The sequence below is a fragment of the Microcebus murinus genome, chromosome 28 (assembly GCF_040939455.1).
Source record: "Microcebus murinus isolate Inina chromosome 28, M.murinus_Inina_mat1.0, whole genome shotgun sequence".
Taxonomy (NCBI): Eukaryota; Metazoa; Chordata; class Mammalia; order Primates; family Cheirogaleidae; genus Microcebus; species Microcebus murinus.
This window is the reverse complement of record NC_134131.1, coordinates 6,683,560-6,703,428: the sequence shown is the minus strand read 5'-3', so window position 1 is coordinate 6,703,428 and position 19,869 is coordinate 6,683,560. Positions and strand designations below refer to the sequence as shown.

At 36.7% G+C, this 19,869-nt stretch overlaps 1 protein-coding gene across 2 annotated transcripts in view; it reads left to right on the top strand.

Moving 5' to 3' along the window:
* The window catches only part of CNTN3 (contactin 3), a 304,606-nt gene that overhangs the window by 68,278 nt on the left and 216,459 nt on the right, over positions 1-19,869 (top strand). For both annotated transcript variants that reach the window (XM_075998483.1, XM_075998482.1), the window contains exon 2: positions 10,836-10,970. In XM_075998483.1, the coding sequence (XP_075854598.1) occupies positions 10,916-10,970 (55 nt within the window). In that variant the 5' untranslated portion in view covers positions 10,836-10,915. The remainder of the gene's footprint in view (positions 1-10,835; positions 10,971-19,869) is intronic.

Below are 19,869 nucleotides of genomic sequence, written 5' to 3'. Positions count from 1 at the left end.
AGCAGAATAACAACCAGGGACTGACTAAGGGATACCGGACTCAGGCATGACCATCTGTATGAAATTAGGCATGTGAGTTAGCCCTTTCTTAACTCAGTTATCTCGTCTGTAAAAGTACCGATGGGATGGTGCTGCTACAGTCTTCACAATGTAACATGCATATGTTTTTATAAAGCACTTAGAGTCTTGCCTGGAATACATTCAACACTTAGTGTTTGTCACCATCATCTACCTCAACGCCAGTGTATCTGGATTGTGGTTTGGGTATCTGGGGGATACAGGAATTCTCTCAAGTGCTACATGAGTGTTGTATTTAGTTATTAGCATTCCTAATTGTGTCTGAGTGCTTTGAGCGCGTTCACTTGGTATGTTCAGTCTAACTGTGTGCTACACTGAGTAGTTCCAGACTTGAGGAAGTGGGCTGCTCCTACAGTTGGTTTCTAGAACTCCTCCAAATGGAGTGACTCTACAAAATCAAACCATAGCTTCTAGATTAATTTACCAACGAATATAAAAAGACAACCTCAGGTATACAGGATATACTGAGCATCTGGTCCCTGACCAGGTGTCACCATTTCTGTGACTCTTGGAGACCCTGATAAGGAGCCTCAGAGATGAGCTTAATGGTGACCCAGAAAGAGACCAATGGGACAATGATCCAGAAAATGCCTCCATGACACAGCCTGCTTTTCTGTTTTGGCCGTTGAATAGCCTCGAGTCACTTTAGTCACTCACTGCTCTTTCCTTGTCAGCATACGTTTAGTCTTTCACTCGTGATGTTGGCAGAGGTAGAACCAATATCATGCAAGTTAATTCCCCAAAGACTCTTCCCTCTAGAACATCGGACCTTTTTCTTCTTATGTTTTGAAAGTTTTCCCACTCACTTTGTAAATACAGTAGTCTCTCCTTCTCCAGTTTCAACGTCTGAGTTTCCAGTTACCCATGGTCAACTGCAGTCTGAAAATAGTAAATGGAAAATTCCAGAAATAAACAATTCATATGTTTTAAGTTGCATGCCATTCTGTGTAACGTGATAAAATGTCCTGCCATCCCACTTCATCCCGCCCTGGTTGTGAATCCTCCCTTTGTCCAGCGCACTCAGGCTGTGGATGCCACCTGCCTGTGAGTCACTTAGGAGCCATCCCAGTTACCAATGACCCTCCTCAGTGCTAAGCTGCTGCAGAGGGAAAACTTGGAGTTAAGGAATGTTTTGGTTTCTTTTTTTCACCTAACACACCTACACTGCCTTGCCTAACTAGCTAATTCTGATTCCTCCAGGTATTTCCCAAGGGAAGAGAAGAAAGGTGTGGTTCTTCCATGGGTCCATTTGAGATCCCCAAACACTGGGGGTGTTTCCTACTCAGTTCCCTTAATGTGGTGATCTGCTCCCCTCACCCCCCAGCTAGTTGCTTACTTTTTTTGTCCGGCCCCAGAAGTCCAGAGATAGCCCAACTTCCCTCTCTAAGATGTCCTTGCCCCACCAGGGTGTTCTGCTCGGGATTTGGAACCACTCTATATATATATATATATATATATATATATATATATATATATATATATACACACACACACACACATACATATATGTATGTGTTCACCTGTATGTATCTGGTTCATATAGACAAATTATGCATTCTGTGCTCCTGACGTCTTTGAGGATGCCTTCCCTTCCTTCCCCAGTTGCAATCCTGTATTTTGCTTCAGACTGGGATTCTTTAGTGGCATCCCAGACCTCTGCATCCCCCAAAATGCAGCTGTCTATGGTGGTCTTAAAGTACAACCCCCATTAAAGGAAGTACCCTCCTTCCTCCCCTTGAGGAAGAGTTCTCTCCAAAGACACTCTTTTCTCAACTCCTCTGCTTTGTCTCCCAACACCTCTGTGTAAGTGATCCTCATGAGCCAGACAGAGGGTTTTGCAGGATCTCCTTTGGAGAGTTGCACCTCATTCTGGCATTTCCTTTTGGGACCTCCCTTTGGGATACTTGCTGTGTATCTTGGTGACTCCAGGAAACTTCACATCAGCATCCTGTTAGTCGCCTGTTCTCCAGTCTAGAATTTATTATGAAAATGTAGTACAGTTATGTTTATGGGGTCAGTGGGCTTCTTGAGAATGCAAGTGCCTTGAGGACAAAGATTTACCTTAACATATTCTATGTCTTGCTTGTACCTAGGCATTCAGTGAATGCCAGGTTTTCACCAAGATCACTCTCCTCCTTCCACAATTGTGAGGTAAGGAACAGAATGGCCTGGCTTAAGGTGTGCAGTTAGAAACCTGTTGAGATTGTCTCTATCTCAGCCAGAAAGTCCTTTTTAGCACTTTTCAACGCCTTTTTACATTTTTCTACTGTACTCTTACAACATTATTATCTACAGATTTTTAACCTCCTACATATTTTAAATGGAGCATTTTTTTCTTTTAAAAATGTTCAGTTTTATAATTTCTACCACGATGAACACTAATAAATGATTTTAAACATTTTGTAGTGGAAAACTGGGAGGAGACCTAGGGCGACTTCACAAGAGTTTCAGAGAATCTTCTTAATGAGACTAGGGAACCACTCAAAAAATGAGTAAAGTTTTGTAATTACTGAATAAAACTGTTTTAATTCTAAAAGCAAATTTATGGCATCTACTTAGGACAAACAAAAACAAAATTTATTTTATGAATTACCACAGTGTTTTCCAGTTTGTAAAGAATTTCTAAAGCTTCCACGATCCCAGCTAGCTTAGGCAGAGATAATGCAAACAAAATTTCGGTGCTGCTGCAAGTTGACCTCTGTAGTGTTTGAAATATTTTAACCAAGAATATACATTCCTTTTGAATTATTAAGCTATTAAAAAGTTTATTAATGTTTTGAGCAATCAATATATATACATCGTAGAACATTTAAAAATTTTAAGAGATTGTATGGTGAAAATTGTTTTATCTTCCTATTCCCTGAACCTGAATCCATAGTTCCACTCTCCAGCACCAACTGCTTTCTTCAGTTCTCCTCAGATCCTTCCGGAACTATTTTGTGTATTTATATATGTATATGAGTGTGGATTTCTTGTTTCCATACAAAATATAGTATAATTTGCGCACACTGTTTTGCACCTTGTGTTTATAGCTTTGTAAGTCTTTGAGCAATTTTGATTTAATCTCAAAGAGAATTGCTGTGTTCTTCTGAATTCATGCTTATTATAAGGATAGTGCATTATCACAGTGCAAAGGCTTAAAGTCAGGCAGCAGAGTTGTTTACATTAATAGTCAAGCCTTTTCCCTTTACAGAAGAAGTAACTGACATTTAATGCATTATCAATTATGTGACTACCTTCAATCACCAGTTCTATTAATACAAACGTTTAAAAATATATAAAATATCAAGTTACGCTTTATGGTTCTCTAATGATCTGAGTGCTTAAGCATTCCACTTGATATCTACGGTGTGGGGGGGAAATATTGAAAGTACACAGATTGTAGTTTTGTTTCTCTCGGGCATGTGCCTTGACCCATCTGTGTCTCTGTTTCTTTATCTGAAAAATGAGGGCGATAACAGAATGAGCCCCCATGGATTGCAGAGAGGATTAAGTGGGTTAATATGTAGAAAGCACTTAGGGCAGTGCCTGGCACATAACCAGCGCTCAATAGAAGTTAGCGATTATTGTATTACTATTTGGTTTCCTTCCTGGCATTGTGAAAATTGTCTTTGTACCATATTGTGTTATTAAGCTATTTTTAAGTTCTAAATAAGTATATGATGGCAAGGAATATTGTTATGCAGACTTAGGAAAGATACATTCTTCCTCATCACCATGTAATGAGGTCTGGAGTAATTTCCCATTGAGCAGGAAAGAAGGAAAATCCATGCAGCCTTTGTAATTATGGAAATTTGTCTTTGTTTTGTTCCCTGTTTAATTCGGAAATTGTCATGGGAGAGAATATATCATGCGACCTGTTTATCATTTAGTTTTCCTTTCACTGTTAAATGTGGAAGGACCCAAAAATCTAAGTCCCTTCTATGTGTGAAGATTCTTCTCAAGAAAAAGGTGAAATTCCAAAGGAGCACCTCAGATTTGGCTACTTTGGAAAAACATTAGACAGTCCTGTTCTTTTACAGGGATGAAGATTCACTTGGAAAGTCCCTCACCTTTGTTGAACCTTTGACTTGCTCTAAAACAAAAATCTTGTCCTGAGGCAAGTATCATTATTGCATGTCAGGTAGAAGTAGTCCCCCATGATTGGAGAGATGTTTGTAAACAGGTATGCCCTGGAAATAAATGGCCAAGTTAGTTTGAGATTTAAAGCAAAGCAAGAATATTGAAGTAATCCCCTTGTCAAGTGTGCTCAGCAAGTCTTGACATTTTGTGTGATATTTTGAAGCTGGTTATTGGTTGGCACGATTTGGTAGCTGTGTCTTTTCCCTTCAGCTTGCACTTGGATGAAACTAGTGGAATCAATTGAGAAAAAGTCTTGTAATTTTTTTTCTGACATGCCAGCAGAGACATTGGTCCTGCCATAGAGGATCTCTTTGAGTGGAGGACAAAGCGAAAGAAGCTCTGAAATCAATACAAGGCATCTCAGGATTTCTAGTTTCAACTTCTTTGATAAGCCTTGCAGTAGTAGCAGCCTTCTCAGGAGCATTTGTTTCTTTGCACAAAATTTATTTTCTTCTCAATTTGCACAGTTTAGATTTATTTCCATTTTCATGAAGTTTCTATTTCTGCATGAAAAAGCAAGCAAGAAATAAATCTCTGAATATACACACATACAAGCGCCACATACACATCTATACATGTACACACATGTACACACATAATGTCTATGTAAAATAAATTATTTTTCAGTGTAATAAAACAAATTGTATACACAAAAGTTAGCCTATATGTGTCTGTCTAGGTGCATTTGAAATAGAGAAGTAGATGAGTCCAGAGATTTGGCTGATTCTAAAAAGAAACCTTAACCTGCAAAGGTTATGAATCACTGGTGGTTTTTTTTTTTTTTTTTTTTTTCAGATTTTAGTCTAGTTGGAGAGGAAGATAAGGTCTAAATGACTATCATAGAAGGTGGTGGAAGCATTGAGGGTCAAAGAAGAGAAGACAAAGTTCTGTAGATGTTCCCTAGGAGCATGAGATGACTTCCAGCTGGCAATCACTTGACTTGCTGTAACCAGTAAACCCCAGTAAACACAGAACTGCTGGTGTGGGAGCGAAAACCATGAGGCATATTACATTCTTGCCTCTTCTTTGCTGCTGAATGCTTGTGAACTATAGGAACGATGAGTAAAGTTGTTGAGAATCTTGGGCTTGGAATACAGAGTTCATGTAACTTTCATCCCCTCCCCGGCCATTTCCAGCAGGAAGGAGGCAGGGTCGGTATGCAGAATGGATGAACTGCATTTCTGGGAGATGTGTATCAATTATTATGAATGGAATGGTTATGAATGGAAACTAAGTGGGTATGTGATGCATGGTTTCTTATCTGGTGGGATGTTCAGTCTCAACAAGCCAGTAAGCTCATTTATGGTATTTTGGTTGCATACCATGATAGTAAGTTAATATAATTTTTAGGAGATTCATAATACAACACCCATAGGTATCAAACTTTTATCCATTAATAATTGAATATTTTACTATAATAAATGTTTCTAGCCTGCTCAAGGTTTTTTTCTGGTGATGCTTGGAAATTGTGTGTATTGCAAAATAGAATTTGCTTCTGAAATACCAACGTTGGAGGTGACTTTTTTGTAAATGTGAGAGATGGTGGTGTGTTAAGCAGTCCTTGTAGATGAAATTGCTGTAGGGTTTTACTCTTTGAGAAAGAAAATGCTTATTATGTACTTGTTACTCTGATGGAAATGAAACATTATCACATCTAAACTTTCCCCACGTAAAGAAACTTAACTGAGCATTTGCCAAGACTACATTCAAGGTTGTCTATATACATTTAAAATAATAAATACATTATCAATATTTCATGATCTGCAGTCTTAGTAGCAATTTTGTAAAATATATGACAAAAGCCACAAATGGTCTCTTCCTTCTTTTAGAGCAATCAGGAACAACTATTTAGAGCATTTTTGGTTTTGAGTCCAAGGTCTAGCATTTTTTTTTAGCTCAGCTACCATTAAGAATAGATAGTACAGTTATCAATATGCACTAAATTTGGGGGCTATTTAAAGATCACCATGAGAAACATGTTGTGAATATATTAAGCTTTAGCTCTTAAATGCATATGTCTATTAGCAGGGAACAGTCTAAAGGGTGTCTGTTTTTCTTTGGTTTAAAACTTTCCTGTGTATAATAGAATATTCTTATTGTAGCAGATGACATTTTGATTTGTATTTGTCTTGCTTCAGTTGCTTCCTTTGTATTTATTTTAGCTTTGTGATTTCAGAAGTGGGACGAGCTTTAATGTGTCCTTTCTCTCCGTGACAAAACTTGGCAATGCTGCGAAGTCAGATTGTGATTGTATTAGTTACCTTCTTTATTTATAAAGTCAATGCCCTACTTTAACATTGATTAAAACTAAACAACATAATTAAAAAAAATAATCTTCCTGAATAAGATTTCTTTTTATCTTCAAACTTTATACAGTGTATGTATGTGTGCATATACATGAATGTTAGAATATATGAGTATTAACATATTTCTTCTCTTAGATAGTTTGCCTAATATTGTCTAGTTTCTGATTTCCGTGAATTTGTGGGTGGGAGTAAAATTGGTGTGTTGCAAAATGTTTTTTTTTTTCATCCTGTCAAGCCAGATACAGATTATAATATGTCTGATTTGAATGTTTATTTCAAATCCGATCATGTTAAATCCATGGTTAAACTTGTAGTGACTTTTCAGAGGGCTTTATCTTAGGACGAATACCCTTAGCCAGGCATGTAAGATTGATGCCCATTATATATCTGCAGTCTCATTTAATACTACACTCAGCTGCACCATATGCATTTTATGTTACTCCTCTTTTTTCTGTTCTTGCAACCCATGAGAAACAACATGTCATGACTTAAGCCACAGGGTCTTTGCATGTTCTATTCTCTGTGGCCAGATGCTAAAATATTTAACAGGCAGTAGAGCATAAGTACTGACCAATCAGAAATGACATGAGGTAGGGCAATATTCTAGAAGCCTCTTGCTGAGCCAGGCAGTAACCCTTTTGGTGGTGGATCCAGGGGGAGGGAGTGTTGGAGTTCTGGGGCAGCCTGGAGATGAGGTAGTAGTTGCTGGGAGTGTCCAGACTGTGGACATGCACAAGCCTATTTGCCAGATCATAAATCCATACCAAGTCCTTGTCTATACCTGGAGAACTTCTACCTTCCCTCACCCTACGACACAATACACACACTTGATTATGACATTTCTCCTTTTCTTCCTTTACGCTCTATGTCCTCAGAGGAGCCTTCTTGACCCTTCCTGATAAGGACTATTCTCGTTTAGGCTTTCATAGAAATGTCTATCTCTCCACTATACCTTTCACAGTGGGCAATTTACAAATACTTTGTAATCATTTGAATGAGGTGTCACTCACCCTAGTTAATCTACTCCATGAGGGCAGGGATTATCAGCCTCCTGACAGCCCATCCCCATTTCCACCTCCCTCTAGAACTGTAATCCCAGCACCTAAGAGGTGTTCGATGAATATTTATTGGATGAATGAGTTTTCAAAAAGGGTTTTAGAACCTCTCTGAACATACTTATACTTTGTAAATGTAACTGATATACATATTCCCTTGGGAATGCATTATTGGGAAAAAAATTTAAAGCTGTTACCCTCTTTATGCCTTTTTACATACTTTCCTGAAATAATTTTCAAATGAGGGCCAGACCCCATGCTGTGACTTACCTTTGATTCCAACAGAACTGCTTTTCACTCAGTTGAAGTCTAGTGCAAAGATTGAATCTCTTGATTTGATTTATTCATTGTTCTTAAAGCTCAGCAAGAGATACTGCTTGAAAGCCCCCTGTGAGCAAGAGTATTTAGAACATTGGAGCAACCGGTGATGGATAAATGGTGGTTTTACCTTCAAAGATTTTTCAATCAATCTAGTATTTATTTACTCCTTATCTTATTCATAGGAGTTTAACATTTTACTTTTCTATTTCAGTATTAGAACATATATTTTGTTCTCCATATGACATAGGGCAAAGCTTCATATATCTATTGGAATGCTTTTGATAATGATGATGATCATGATAATGGAGATACTACCATAGGATCCTTTGCTAGAATTTGTCCCCTTTTTTTCCCCTGAAATTCCCAAAGACGTATTCTTTTTACGTATTCTGCTATTTTGTTAGGCGTATTCTGTTATTTTGTTAGTACCAAATTCTTTACAGATTAGATTAAGCATATATACTGGTTAGCTATAACTTTCTCAAGGGAGGAAATACCAGTTCAATCAACATACTTCCTCAAGCCTTTCCAGTGGTCAAGTCTTACTCATTGTTTGCAGAATATAATATATGTTTCTGTCATTCCTTAGTTTCACGTGAATCTTAGACATATGTATCATATTAATGCATCTAACATTTCCCATATGAATAGTTGGCATTGCATTTTATTTGATGATTTTAAAAAATTCTTGGCTTTTTACTATGAGAGAGAGAGAGGGAGAGGGGAGAGAGAGAGAGACAGGGAGAGAGAGAGAGAAGAGACCCTTCTCATAATTTCTGGACCATAGTTTCCTTATATGCATGATCAGAAGGACATTATGGTTATGGCTGTCAGTTATAAATTAAGTCTAATCTAGAATGATTTCAGTTTATCATTTAAGTTAATAATTGAAAATAACTATGAACAAAGGAAGTGTCACTGATTGAGCAGAAGAAGGAAGAAAGGCTAGGTATCTGAGACCCTTTGGTCCAAGTAGGGAAAATCAACCACTGGAAAGGCTTGAGCAATATAATGATGGATTGAGGTAGAATGTATGCCCCTCCCTCATAAACTTAAATTATTTAATAATTTTGGTCATCAGTCACATGGGACCTGATGCTGTTAAAAATAGCACCAAAATATTTCAGTTTCCTATGCACAGTATGTTATTAAATGCATGTACCCCAGTCATATCCTCTGGCCTGTGTCACTTTAGTACACAAACCACTTTTAATTGCCAGCATATGCATTTCTTTACCTTCTTTTTTTTTTTTTTTTTTTCTTTTGCCTCTGGAGGTATTTGCTTCTCCAGTATTAATTACCCAGTACTTCTGGGTAATTAATACTCCTTGGGAGTAGCCCCAGAAGTGACTAATGGAAGTTGAAGCATAAATACCCCAGCTCCCTTGGCTCCTGGGCAAGAATAACTTGGGGCAATGTAAGGATAACTTTAGAATGATCTGAGGCTGTTCTACAGGGGCTGGACTTAAGGAATAAACTCTAGATATCCACAATGGTAGGGGGCTTTAAATCTTACCCTTTATGGGCTGCCTTCCTTTCCCTGTCTCTTTTCCCTAGCCCCTGACTGTGTCCTTCACTTCCCAAGCAAACTATTAATATTTTCACTTGAATTGACTCTGCAGTGCTTGCATCAGGGGGGACCCAAAAGAAGACACACACAGTTTGTAGTAAGGGGAGCACTGAGAAAATGTTAGAGATCTTGTGATGCTGCAAGTTGTTCACCTGCAGTTCTTAGAACAGTAATTCTCAGTTGTATTTCCACTTCTTTCAGACTCCCAGAGATGTAGTCAGAGCTACAATTAATTCCTGGCCTTCTAGCTGCAGTTCCATCTCTTCAATCCCACCCAAGAACATATATTATTAATAAATGGCGAGCACACAAAAACAACATTTTTATAGGAATGATTGATCGAGCATATTATTTTAGGTACATAATTTGCGAATTGTTACGCTGTTACTCTTTGAATTCTTGTTTGGGACACATTTAATATTTGATTGGATACACCACACATCAGGAACCATTCCATCCTTGAGAGCTTGAATCTGAAGGAGGCTGAGAATTCTCTCTTTGGCTCAGCGAAAACTGAAGTCAGCCCAGTCAGTAGCAGCTGCTGAATCAGAGAGCTGTTCTTTGCTACAGTAGACTTTAAAGTTATTAATTCCCCTGCTTGGAACCAGCCGAGTTTTAGTAGTCCAGAGAAGACTGTCTGATTGTAGGTGTGTGTGTGTATCTAGCCTACTTGATCATTAACCATGCAGTTTAACTAGTTTCCAGTGGCCACTGAAAACGACACAAGAATTTCACGTAATGCGTTTCCTCTCAGGCAGCACATTCAAGTTTATGAAAATTCAAGACAGCAAAAAAGAAAATGGTTTCATTTGCAAGGTTCTCAGGCTGATCATTTTCCACCATTAGCATTTTTAACTCTGTTTCATGCAGCATGTGTCATTGGGAGCTTTCTGCGGTTGCCTGAAAAAAAAAAAAGGCTTAAGATGGATATTGATGATACTATTTATAATTTGCATGCCTTATTAGGGATTCAGAAACTATGGAAAGTGGCGTTTCAAGATATCTGCTTATTTGACTCTTATAGTTTTGCCAAAATGTTATCATTAGAGAAAATGAGAAAAGTTAGAATTTTAGGTTAATGTTTTATTTGTTCCAATTATTATCTAGCAAAATTTTAATAATGAATGTATTGAAATTTAATATTTTAGTATTAGTGAACATTTCTAATTTCATAAAGCCACTTCCATATGCCTATCAGTTACATGTTTGTTTTTTTTAATTATCTACATTTTAAACATCCTCTTTGTTGCATCAAAAAAGATTTGTTTCATCTGAGGCTTTGGAGTGTCCCTGAATGATACAGTTTTTAAGGAAAGAAGAAAATCTCTTTTTTAAAGCAGCTGGATTTTAAAAGTCTAACTTCTTTGTACATATATTTTACAGATTAAAGGATTTACCTGAAGACAAAGCATTCTATTCATCAGAGACTGGACAAGAGTTACTCTTGCTTTGGGCAATTAAAGATGATGTTGCCATGGAAACAGTTGATCCTGCTTTCATTCATTGGCTGCTTAAGAGGTAACAATACCCTGTATTTTCTAAGTTGAGGTTAGAACTATACTGGAGTCATATACTTAAATAATTTTTAAATGTTGAAATAAAACCCTACCGGTAGCAAAGTAAAACAAATCTTCTTTCCCCAGAAAGAAAATTTAAATTCTTTTTTTTTTTGATAATTAGAGTCTTATCCCCTCCTAATTTTTATGGGCCATTTTATTTCTATAGCAAGTATAATGACACCTGATATTACAGATATACTGTAATATTATGCTTAGTATTATGAATAAAACAATCGAAATTTGAGCTTGTTAGTTCGTGACTTTTTATTTTTTTCCAAAATGAGCTGAAAGTGGTAGGCTCCAGCAAATATGGGGGAATATAAATTTAAAGAGTGCCAGAATTTTCATATCCAAATTTTAAAAAAATGGTAGTTTCCTTTTAGCAAATAAGTTGTTTGAGAAACCAGAATGAAATAGACAATTTTCTTTTGCAATTTTGCAAAATTTCAAATTTAGAACAAAGTAGAAAGAAAAAGGAGAATTCTCATCTTCGCATCATACAGAAACAACTATTATGAATAATTTGATGTATTTGCTTCTGTTCAGTTCATTTTGTTTTTCTGGAGGAGTAGGTAAGAAAAGGATTTTTTTTGGAAAAAAAATTAAGTAGTATATATACAACTCGTTTGTTTATTTTATTGTGTTGCTTCTTTTTATTGTAAATATTCTCAAGCTCTGAAAAAGTTAAAAGAATATGAATACCTGGATAGGCACCATTTACATTTACCTATTATAACTTTTTAATGTATTTCTTCTATCCGTATGCATATGTGGGGATATTTTCCAATTTATTTATTTATTTATTTATTGGCTAACCCATTTACAAGTAAGTTATAGAAATGATCACCTCACCTCTAAAAAAATTCAGCACCTGTCTCCTAAGATGACTGATTTTTCTACCTAAACACACTTCCTTTTTGATACTTAAGGAAACCAACAAAAAATAGCTTGTCACTTTTGTAAGAGGAAGATATCAGTGTGGAATGAGGCCAAATGTAATTGTCAGGTAAAACACATTATTTAAAGACATAAATATATTGGAATAGACTTCTGGGCTCTTATGTCAAACTTCAAACATTCTTCATATATTTAAATAGTAATTACAGCAAAAATCCATACTCTTAATAGATTAAAGTCTTTCAACTTTAAAAAAAAAAGATTTTTACGACATTTAGAAATTTTTACCGCAATGCTTCAATTTTGTTTCTAAAAATGTTATTTCACTGCCACTGATCTGGCAGTGAGGTAAAAAGAAGTTGTTATTTACAAATTTCTGACTTTTCAAATGGTCTTTGGACCATTGGTCTTTTGGAGAAAGACCAATACAGGTATCAGAACTAAAATATTCTTTTTTCTTGGATTCTTTCCTTCATTTACAAAGTTTCAAATTTGACTTTTACTTTAGAAGAAGGAATACAAATGACAGGCAGTATACTGAAAACATGGACCTGACATAGCCCCACTCCTGGCTTAAACAGAATAAATAGCAGCAAATGCCCTCCCTGACTTGGCATAGTCCTTATTCTGAGGAGCAACGTTGACCCCTGAACTTTATATTTTCCTCTTTCATGAATTAGGAAGGCAATGGAAGCCTATGTCCACTCGTACATAGTCCTAAACCTATTATAACTGAGACGAGAGATCATGCTTTATGACATGATTTAGATCACCTTCATTAAATAATTTTTTAAAATTGTTGATATTGTCATTGAGGATAAAATGCATCATCACCAAACGTGAACTTTGGTGTCCTTTACAATAGCAGATGTAGTCATGGGCAACATGTGCAAATGATATTCACATTTGGGCTGTATTTGTGCAAATGATATTCACATTTGGGCTGTATTTGAAAACCATAAACTCTGCTGTTTTCATGCCAGCAGTTGCAATGTGTGCAAATACAAACCAGCCCTGCTGATACACATCTTCAGGTCTCCTCAGTCATAGCATTCATCCTGTTCTGTGTCATGCTCATGTGCGTAACTTTCTATGCTCGTCTTCACTTAATAGTGATTAACTAACGCTTTGAAATCAAAATAAACTTTTTTAAGTTCTTCCCGAAATCATTGAGGAATGTTTTTCTATTGGTTTTGTAACGCTACGCTTGCAATCACTGAGAAAATGATTAAGGATTCTTCTGGACTGCAGTTAATCTCCAAACAGATTTGGAACGAGCTGAGTGTGCGGTGTTGGATGTGACACTTCAAGTAAGCTGTTGCCATAAACTCAAATGACTGTCATTTCTTCTATAGTATTTGTGCGTAGCGTAATATGATTTGATAGCATCGATACTGGTGGAATGGAGATGTCACTGATCTCTGCTTATAAATCTTGACATCCTCCATGTTTTTACAGATAAACTTATTTCAAATCATCCCTTCCATTGCAGCAGCCTAAATCTTGAATTGCTTTTCATTTATCCCATTTAAATCTTGACAGTTTATCAGAGTATGCATGTGAGAATCAGTAAAAGATGCAAGCATTGTTGGTATGTTTTGTTCTTATAACCTTGATCATTGATAACTGCACATATTGGATTTTTGTAAGCTTCAGGGTGACTAAGGAGGTATTTGGAGAACTTAGGAAAAGAGATTGTTGGAAGTGCTGCTAGAGTTCAGCAAACATATAAAGTTAAATGCAACCCACAGTTTTATTTAGCTCTTAAAATAATCATTGTCTCAGAAGTATCTGTTGATTAGTTCACTAACTCGGCCAAATAAAGTGCTCATTCAAACCAGTTTAATTGACTGTTGCCTAAGTGTTAAGCTGTCTTAAAGTACTCATCACATAAAAGTGTTTTTAAATACCCCTGATCTGGAAGTCTGTTGGAACCAAAGGACTGGAAGCCGTGGGTGTGTGGGGATGGGTATACCAGCAGGAGGGAAAGACAGGGAGGCTGTGTGCTCAATCACAGCAACTGATGAGACCAGTAAGGATGAGAGATGCAGAGTTACAGGAAAGGAGGCAGACTGGAACCCAGGGTTGGCGGGCCAGCTCAAGAGACATTGAGCAGAGATGTGCAAGGATCTCCAAGGCAGCAAGATAAAGTGGAAATTGGGGAAGTGTTTCAGGAAAGGAGAGGTTGGAAGAAGAGTGAATCTGAGGACAAGTTACTGAGACTTGTGAACAGGAAGCCCTGAATTATTGGAGTATCGAGCTTTAAGGAAAAAAAAAATTTGGTAATGAAGGAAAAAAAAAAATATATATATATATTGACCATAATATTTTGATAAAACTGAATTATACTTATCCACATGCACGTACACATACAGTTGACCTTTGCACAACTCAAGGGTTGGGGTGCTGACACCCCACTCAGTCAAAAACTAAATCTAACTTTTGACTCGCCCAAAACTTAACTACTAATAGCCTAGTGTTAACTGGAAGACTTTGCAATAATGTACATAGTTGATCAACACGTATTTGCCATGTTCTATGTATTTTATTCTGTAGTCTTACATTCAGGTAAGCTAGAAAAAAGAAAATGTTATTAAGGAAATCATAAAGAAGAGAAAATCTATTTACTGTTCATGACATGGAAGTGGATCAGTGTAAAGGTCTTCATCTCTATTGTCTTCACATTGCGTTGGCTGAGAATGAGGAGGAGGAAGTGGAGGGATTGGTCTTACTGCCTCAGGGGTGGCAGAAGCAGAAAAAACTCCAGGTATTATAAGTGGATGCATGCAGTTCAAGGCCATGTTGTTCAAGGGTCAGGCCAACTGTGTTTATATAAACACCTGTGTGCATTTCAGGGCTGCCTGTGTTATAAATGGCGCAGTGGCATTTACAGCATTTCAGACACTTGCTCCAAGTCACAGAACTGGCTGATGGCCCGGTAGGGACATTTTCTAGATTGTCTGAATATCCATCTAGGGAGCCTTCAACTACACTAAGTCTTTTATGAGTATGGTGTATTGTAGATCCTTTTACAGAAAAAATCCAAGCAGTTCATCCTCGATGCTGGGTAAGGGAGATGATATTCATTGATATTAATGATGCTAATGATACTCGTTGATACTCAGTAGCATTTGGAAAGCAGGGATGTAAGTGCAGGAAGACCTAGGTATGCACTGGGAGGAGTTGAGGGGAGTTTTCTATTGAAAATATTTCTGAATATTTTCAACTTCTTCTAATTGCTCTCAAGGTGAATAACCTTATATGCATGGACAAAGGCTAGTTTCCAATGGAGGTTGGGCTGCTAAAAGGAAAGTGATTCCTTCCAGATAGAGCTGCTCCTATGTTTGAAAACTTGAGGTTTAGTTGGGATCAGCTGGCTGGGAATTTCCTTGGAGTGCCAAGTGGCTTAACAGATCAGAATTCCATTCACAGTAGGATGGTGTTGATATTTGATTTCTTCTAGCCCTGGCTGTTGTGTTTATCTACCTTGTCTTTGCCTCTTGAAGACTGTACACTGCTTTCCTGAAATGAGTGGCGAACATACACAATTGGTTTATTGCTTCAAGTAATTCCTGACGATCATCTCACCCACTGCTGTGTGTCTAGGTCCTTCACTAGGATTTGCATTTCCATTATGCTTTATCTGTGCCATCTTGCTAATAATGGTATGAATTTGGGTAAAAACGTTTCATCAATGTGTAAATAGGGTAATTCCTCATGACTACCAGTTTCTGGCTAATGTCTTGAAGCTTCATACAAATAATGACCACCCTTGCTTTACCATCTTCAGTAGCAGGCACTGTGCAAAGTGTTCACAGATATGTTTCCATAATTGTCATCTCAACTATGATTGTGGGAGGTATTCCTTGAGGGTCCCTGCCCCCTTTCTTAGGAAGCCCTTCCATTGACCCTTTGTCACACTCTTCAAGCCTTCTACACACCCCAGCTCCATCCCCACTTCCATAAATTCAAACTTGACCATAAGAAAATGTCCATTCACAGGGATCATTTCTGCATGCTCTATTACTTTCAAAGCAGAACTTTCACTCAAAAACAGTTGTGCATTTTAATTTGAGGAGCGGCAGAGCTCCTTGCTCTTGTTTTGTTGGTAAGCCCTAAGTTGCAGTGTGCCTCCTCTTTCCCCGTGGATGAGATGTACGGGTGTATTTTATTTTCACTTCTCTGCATTTTGCTTCCTTTGAATATCAAGTGGCATTCAATGTGAGACATTGCATAATGACAGAACTTTGTGATTATGTACACAACACTGGATGCTATTTTAGATAGAGGTATTTTAAATTTAAAATTATATTATTAGAATTGTATGCAGTAGGGAACAATCAAGTTATGCATGCATCTTTACATATATAAGGATCTGGGTGTGTAATTGGAAGAAACTATGGGAGAAGATAGAGTCATTTTATCTTTTGTGATAAGATATTCCATCATTTTAAGGCAGTGTCCCTTTATTGAACAAATTTGGAAAGTTTTTTCAGTATTTTATTTTTTTTAATTTTAATTTTTTTATTTAATTTTTATTTCAGAATATTATAGAAGTGCAAACATTTTGGTTGCATAAATTTCTTTTGTACCATTTGAGTCAGAGTTATAAGTGTGTCCATCCCCCAGATAGTGTACATTATACCAAGAAGGTGTGAATTTACCTATCCACTCCTCCCCCCCACCTGTTGGATTTCCAATGAATCTTATATCCATATATGAACATAAGTGTTGATCAATTAATTCCAATTTAAGGATGAGTATATGTAGTGTTTGTTTTTCCATTCTTGTGATACTTGACTTAGGAGAACAGTCTCCAGTTCCCTCCAGGTTAATGCAAAGAGGTATTATACGTTCACCATTTTTTTAATGGCCGAGTAGAACTCCATGGTATACATATACCTTATTTTATTAATCCACTCATGTGTTGATGGGCACTTGGATTGTTTCTACTTTTTTGCAGTTGTGAATTGTGCTGCTGTAAACACTCAAGTGCAAATGTCTTTTTTATAGAATGTCTTCTTTTCCTTTAGGTAGATACCCAGTAGTGGGATTGCTGGATCAAATGGTAGTTCTACTTTTAGTTCCTTGAGGTATCTCCATATTACTTTTCATAGCTATTGTACTAGTTTGCAGTCCCACCAACAGTGTATGAGTGTTCCTATCTCTCCATATCCATGTCAACATTTGTTGTTTGGGACTTATTATTTTTATTTATTTATTTTATTTTAGCGTATTATGGGGGTACAAATGTTAAGGTTATGTATATTGCCCATGCTTCCTCTTCCCCCTTGAGTAAGAGCTTTAAGCATGTCCATCCCCAAAACGTTGCACATATTACTTGTTGACCCATTCCCACCTGCCCGACACCTGATAAATGTTATTCCTATATGTCCACTTAGGTGTTGATCTGTTAATACCAATTTGCTGGTGAGTACATGTGGTGCTTGTTTTTTCATTCTTGAGACACTTCACTTAGTAGAATGGGTTCCAGCTCTATCCAGGAATATACAAGAGGTGCTAGATCACCATTGTTTCTTAAAGCTGAGTAGTGCTACATGGTATACATATACCCCATTTTATTAATCTACTCATGAATTGATGGGCACTTGGGTTGTTTTCACATCTTTGCAATTGTGAATTGTGCTGCTATAAACATTCGAGTGCAGGTGTCTTTTTCATAAAGTGACTATTGTTCTTTTGCGTAGATGCCCAGTAGTGGAATTGCTGGATCAAATGGTAGATCTGCTTGTATCACTTTGAGGTGTCTTGATATTGCTTTCCACAGAGGTTGAACTAGTTTGCAGTCCCACCAGCAGTGTAGGAATGTTCCTCTCTCTCCACATCCATGCCAGGCTTTATCGTTTGGGGACTTTTTGATAAAGGCCATTCTCACTGGAGTTAAGTGATATCTCATTGTGGTTTTGATTTGCATTTCCCTGATGATTAGAGATGTTGAACATGTTTTTGTATGTTTGTTGGCCATTAGACTATCTTCTTCTGAAAAGTTTCTGTTCATATCTTTTGCCCCTTTTTAATGGGATTGCTTTATTTTTTTCTTGCTGATTTGCTTGAGTTCTTTGTATATTCTGATTACCAGCCCTTTATCATATGTACAGCATGCAAAAGGAGAGGTGTAGCCCACTATTTATTAAGGCTGCTAATTGTCTAATGATTGCCAGTTTTCTTTTGTTTTTGCATAAGACCAGATAATAATGCCCATATTATTAATAATTTCTTTAAAGTGTGTATAATGAAAATGTTAAATGGACAGATTGTTAGAACACATGTTTCTCTCAGTAAATACATATATAAATACAAATTATTCAGTGTCCTTGTTATTGACTAATTATTTGGTCTGTCGAATTGTTGACACCATTTTTGGAGCTCATAATAACTGACATTGCATTGCAAATTCAGTTGTGCAGTTACTACTCTTCTCATGCAATTCCATATTAAATGGTGAAGACTGAAATATTGGTGATTATGCACTCTTTCCTCAATATTCTATTAGTTTTGAAAAAACACTTAGTAAGTATAAAGCACTGTACTTTTTGATAATACTGCATTATTGATTTTTATTGCTTGAAAAGAAAGAAAACAACAAACTTGATATTGATGAAAAAAGTCACAAAAATGCTATACCCCTAGCTGGCCATTAGACATATCAATGTGTTTCCTCTTCCAACTTCTGCCTGGCAGCTAAGGAATTCAGCTCTTACCTTGGTATTTGACTTACTACTTTTTCTTTATACCACTTGGGTTTACTTTCCTTATTTATAGGACCGTAGGTGACAAAAGTAATATTCTCACCTGTCACTTAGACAGGAGGCAATTTCTTCCTTTTAACTAAAAGGAGAGTTTAAAAAAGAAACCCAAAAAACTGAGTACTGAGGCTGACCTGGGCATCTGCTACTGTAGGTGACCTTGTGAGACTGTTTCATAGAGGAAGTTGCTCTTTTCTTGGGCTTGTTGCATAGTTATTGAATACCCAGCTTTATTTGTGGAAGGTAGTCAAGAAAGGGAACTTGAGTTTTAGAGGCAGAGCTCTTAGATGTTTTAGACTCCAAACAAGTTTTTCATTATTAAGTTTTTTTGTTTTTGTTTGTTTGTTTTTTAGTAGGATGCTAAAATACTTCACCTGAGTTTTTGACTGTACAGGAAAATAGAACCTTTTGTTCTGATCCCATGAGGGTGTGTGTGTGTGTGTGTGTGTGCACTTGTGAGCATTATTTTAAGTTCAAATGTATGCAGAAAAATATAGAGAAGTAGTATGAGGCAGAGCATAATTATGTAGATAATTATGAAGCATTGACTATTGAACAGTGTATTGTGTGGGTTTCTGAGTGAACATCATCTATCTTTTACTTAAGGGATAATATTTATTGCAGCATATACAAGGCCAAAAATGACTTTTTTTTTTTTTTGCTTGATTATACAGCTAGGCAAATGAGAATACTCAGTGCTGTTATCCTTATTATGGCAGAAAAGAAAATAAACATTCAGCCAACAGCAATATAAAAGAATCTAATGCTGTTTTCTGCCTCATGGGGTTTTTGAAAGCTCTTTTCTGCTTATTTTGTTGAGTTTTGCATTGATACAACTTCAGTGAGTAATTATTTGAAGACAGAGTGGAGAATACATACTTGTTGGAGAATTGTCTCTCAATGAGAACTGATGCAGTAGGCATTATGAAGATTCCCTTTTTAATTTTTTTAAAAATTTTTTGAGGTTATTATCCTCCATAGATTAATAGAGACCTTTTGTCTCAGACATAATACTTGCAATTATTTGCTCAAACCAGATAACTGAACAAAGGTACCAGTAATCACAACCACTGTGAAGATAAGGACAATTCCATCCTATTTTTCATGCCAAGTGGATATAGGGCTATAATGAATGAAGTCATTTTTCAGAGTACCTTCTCATAAATTACTGTTCCTCAGTCAGAGGTAATTAAA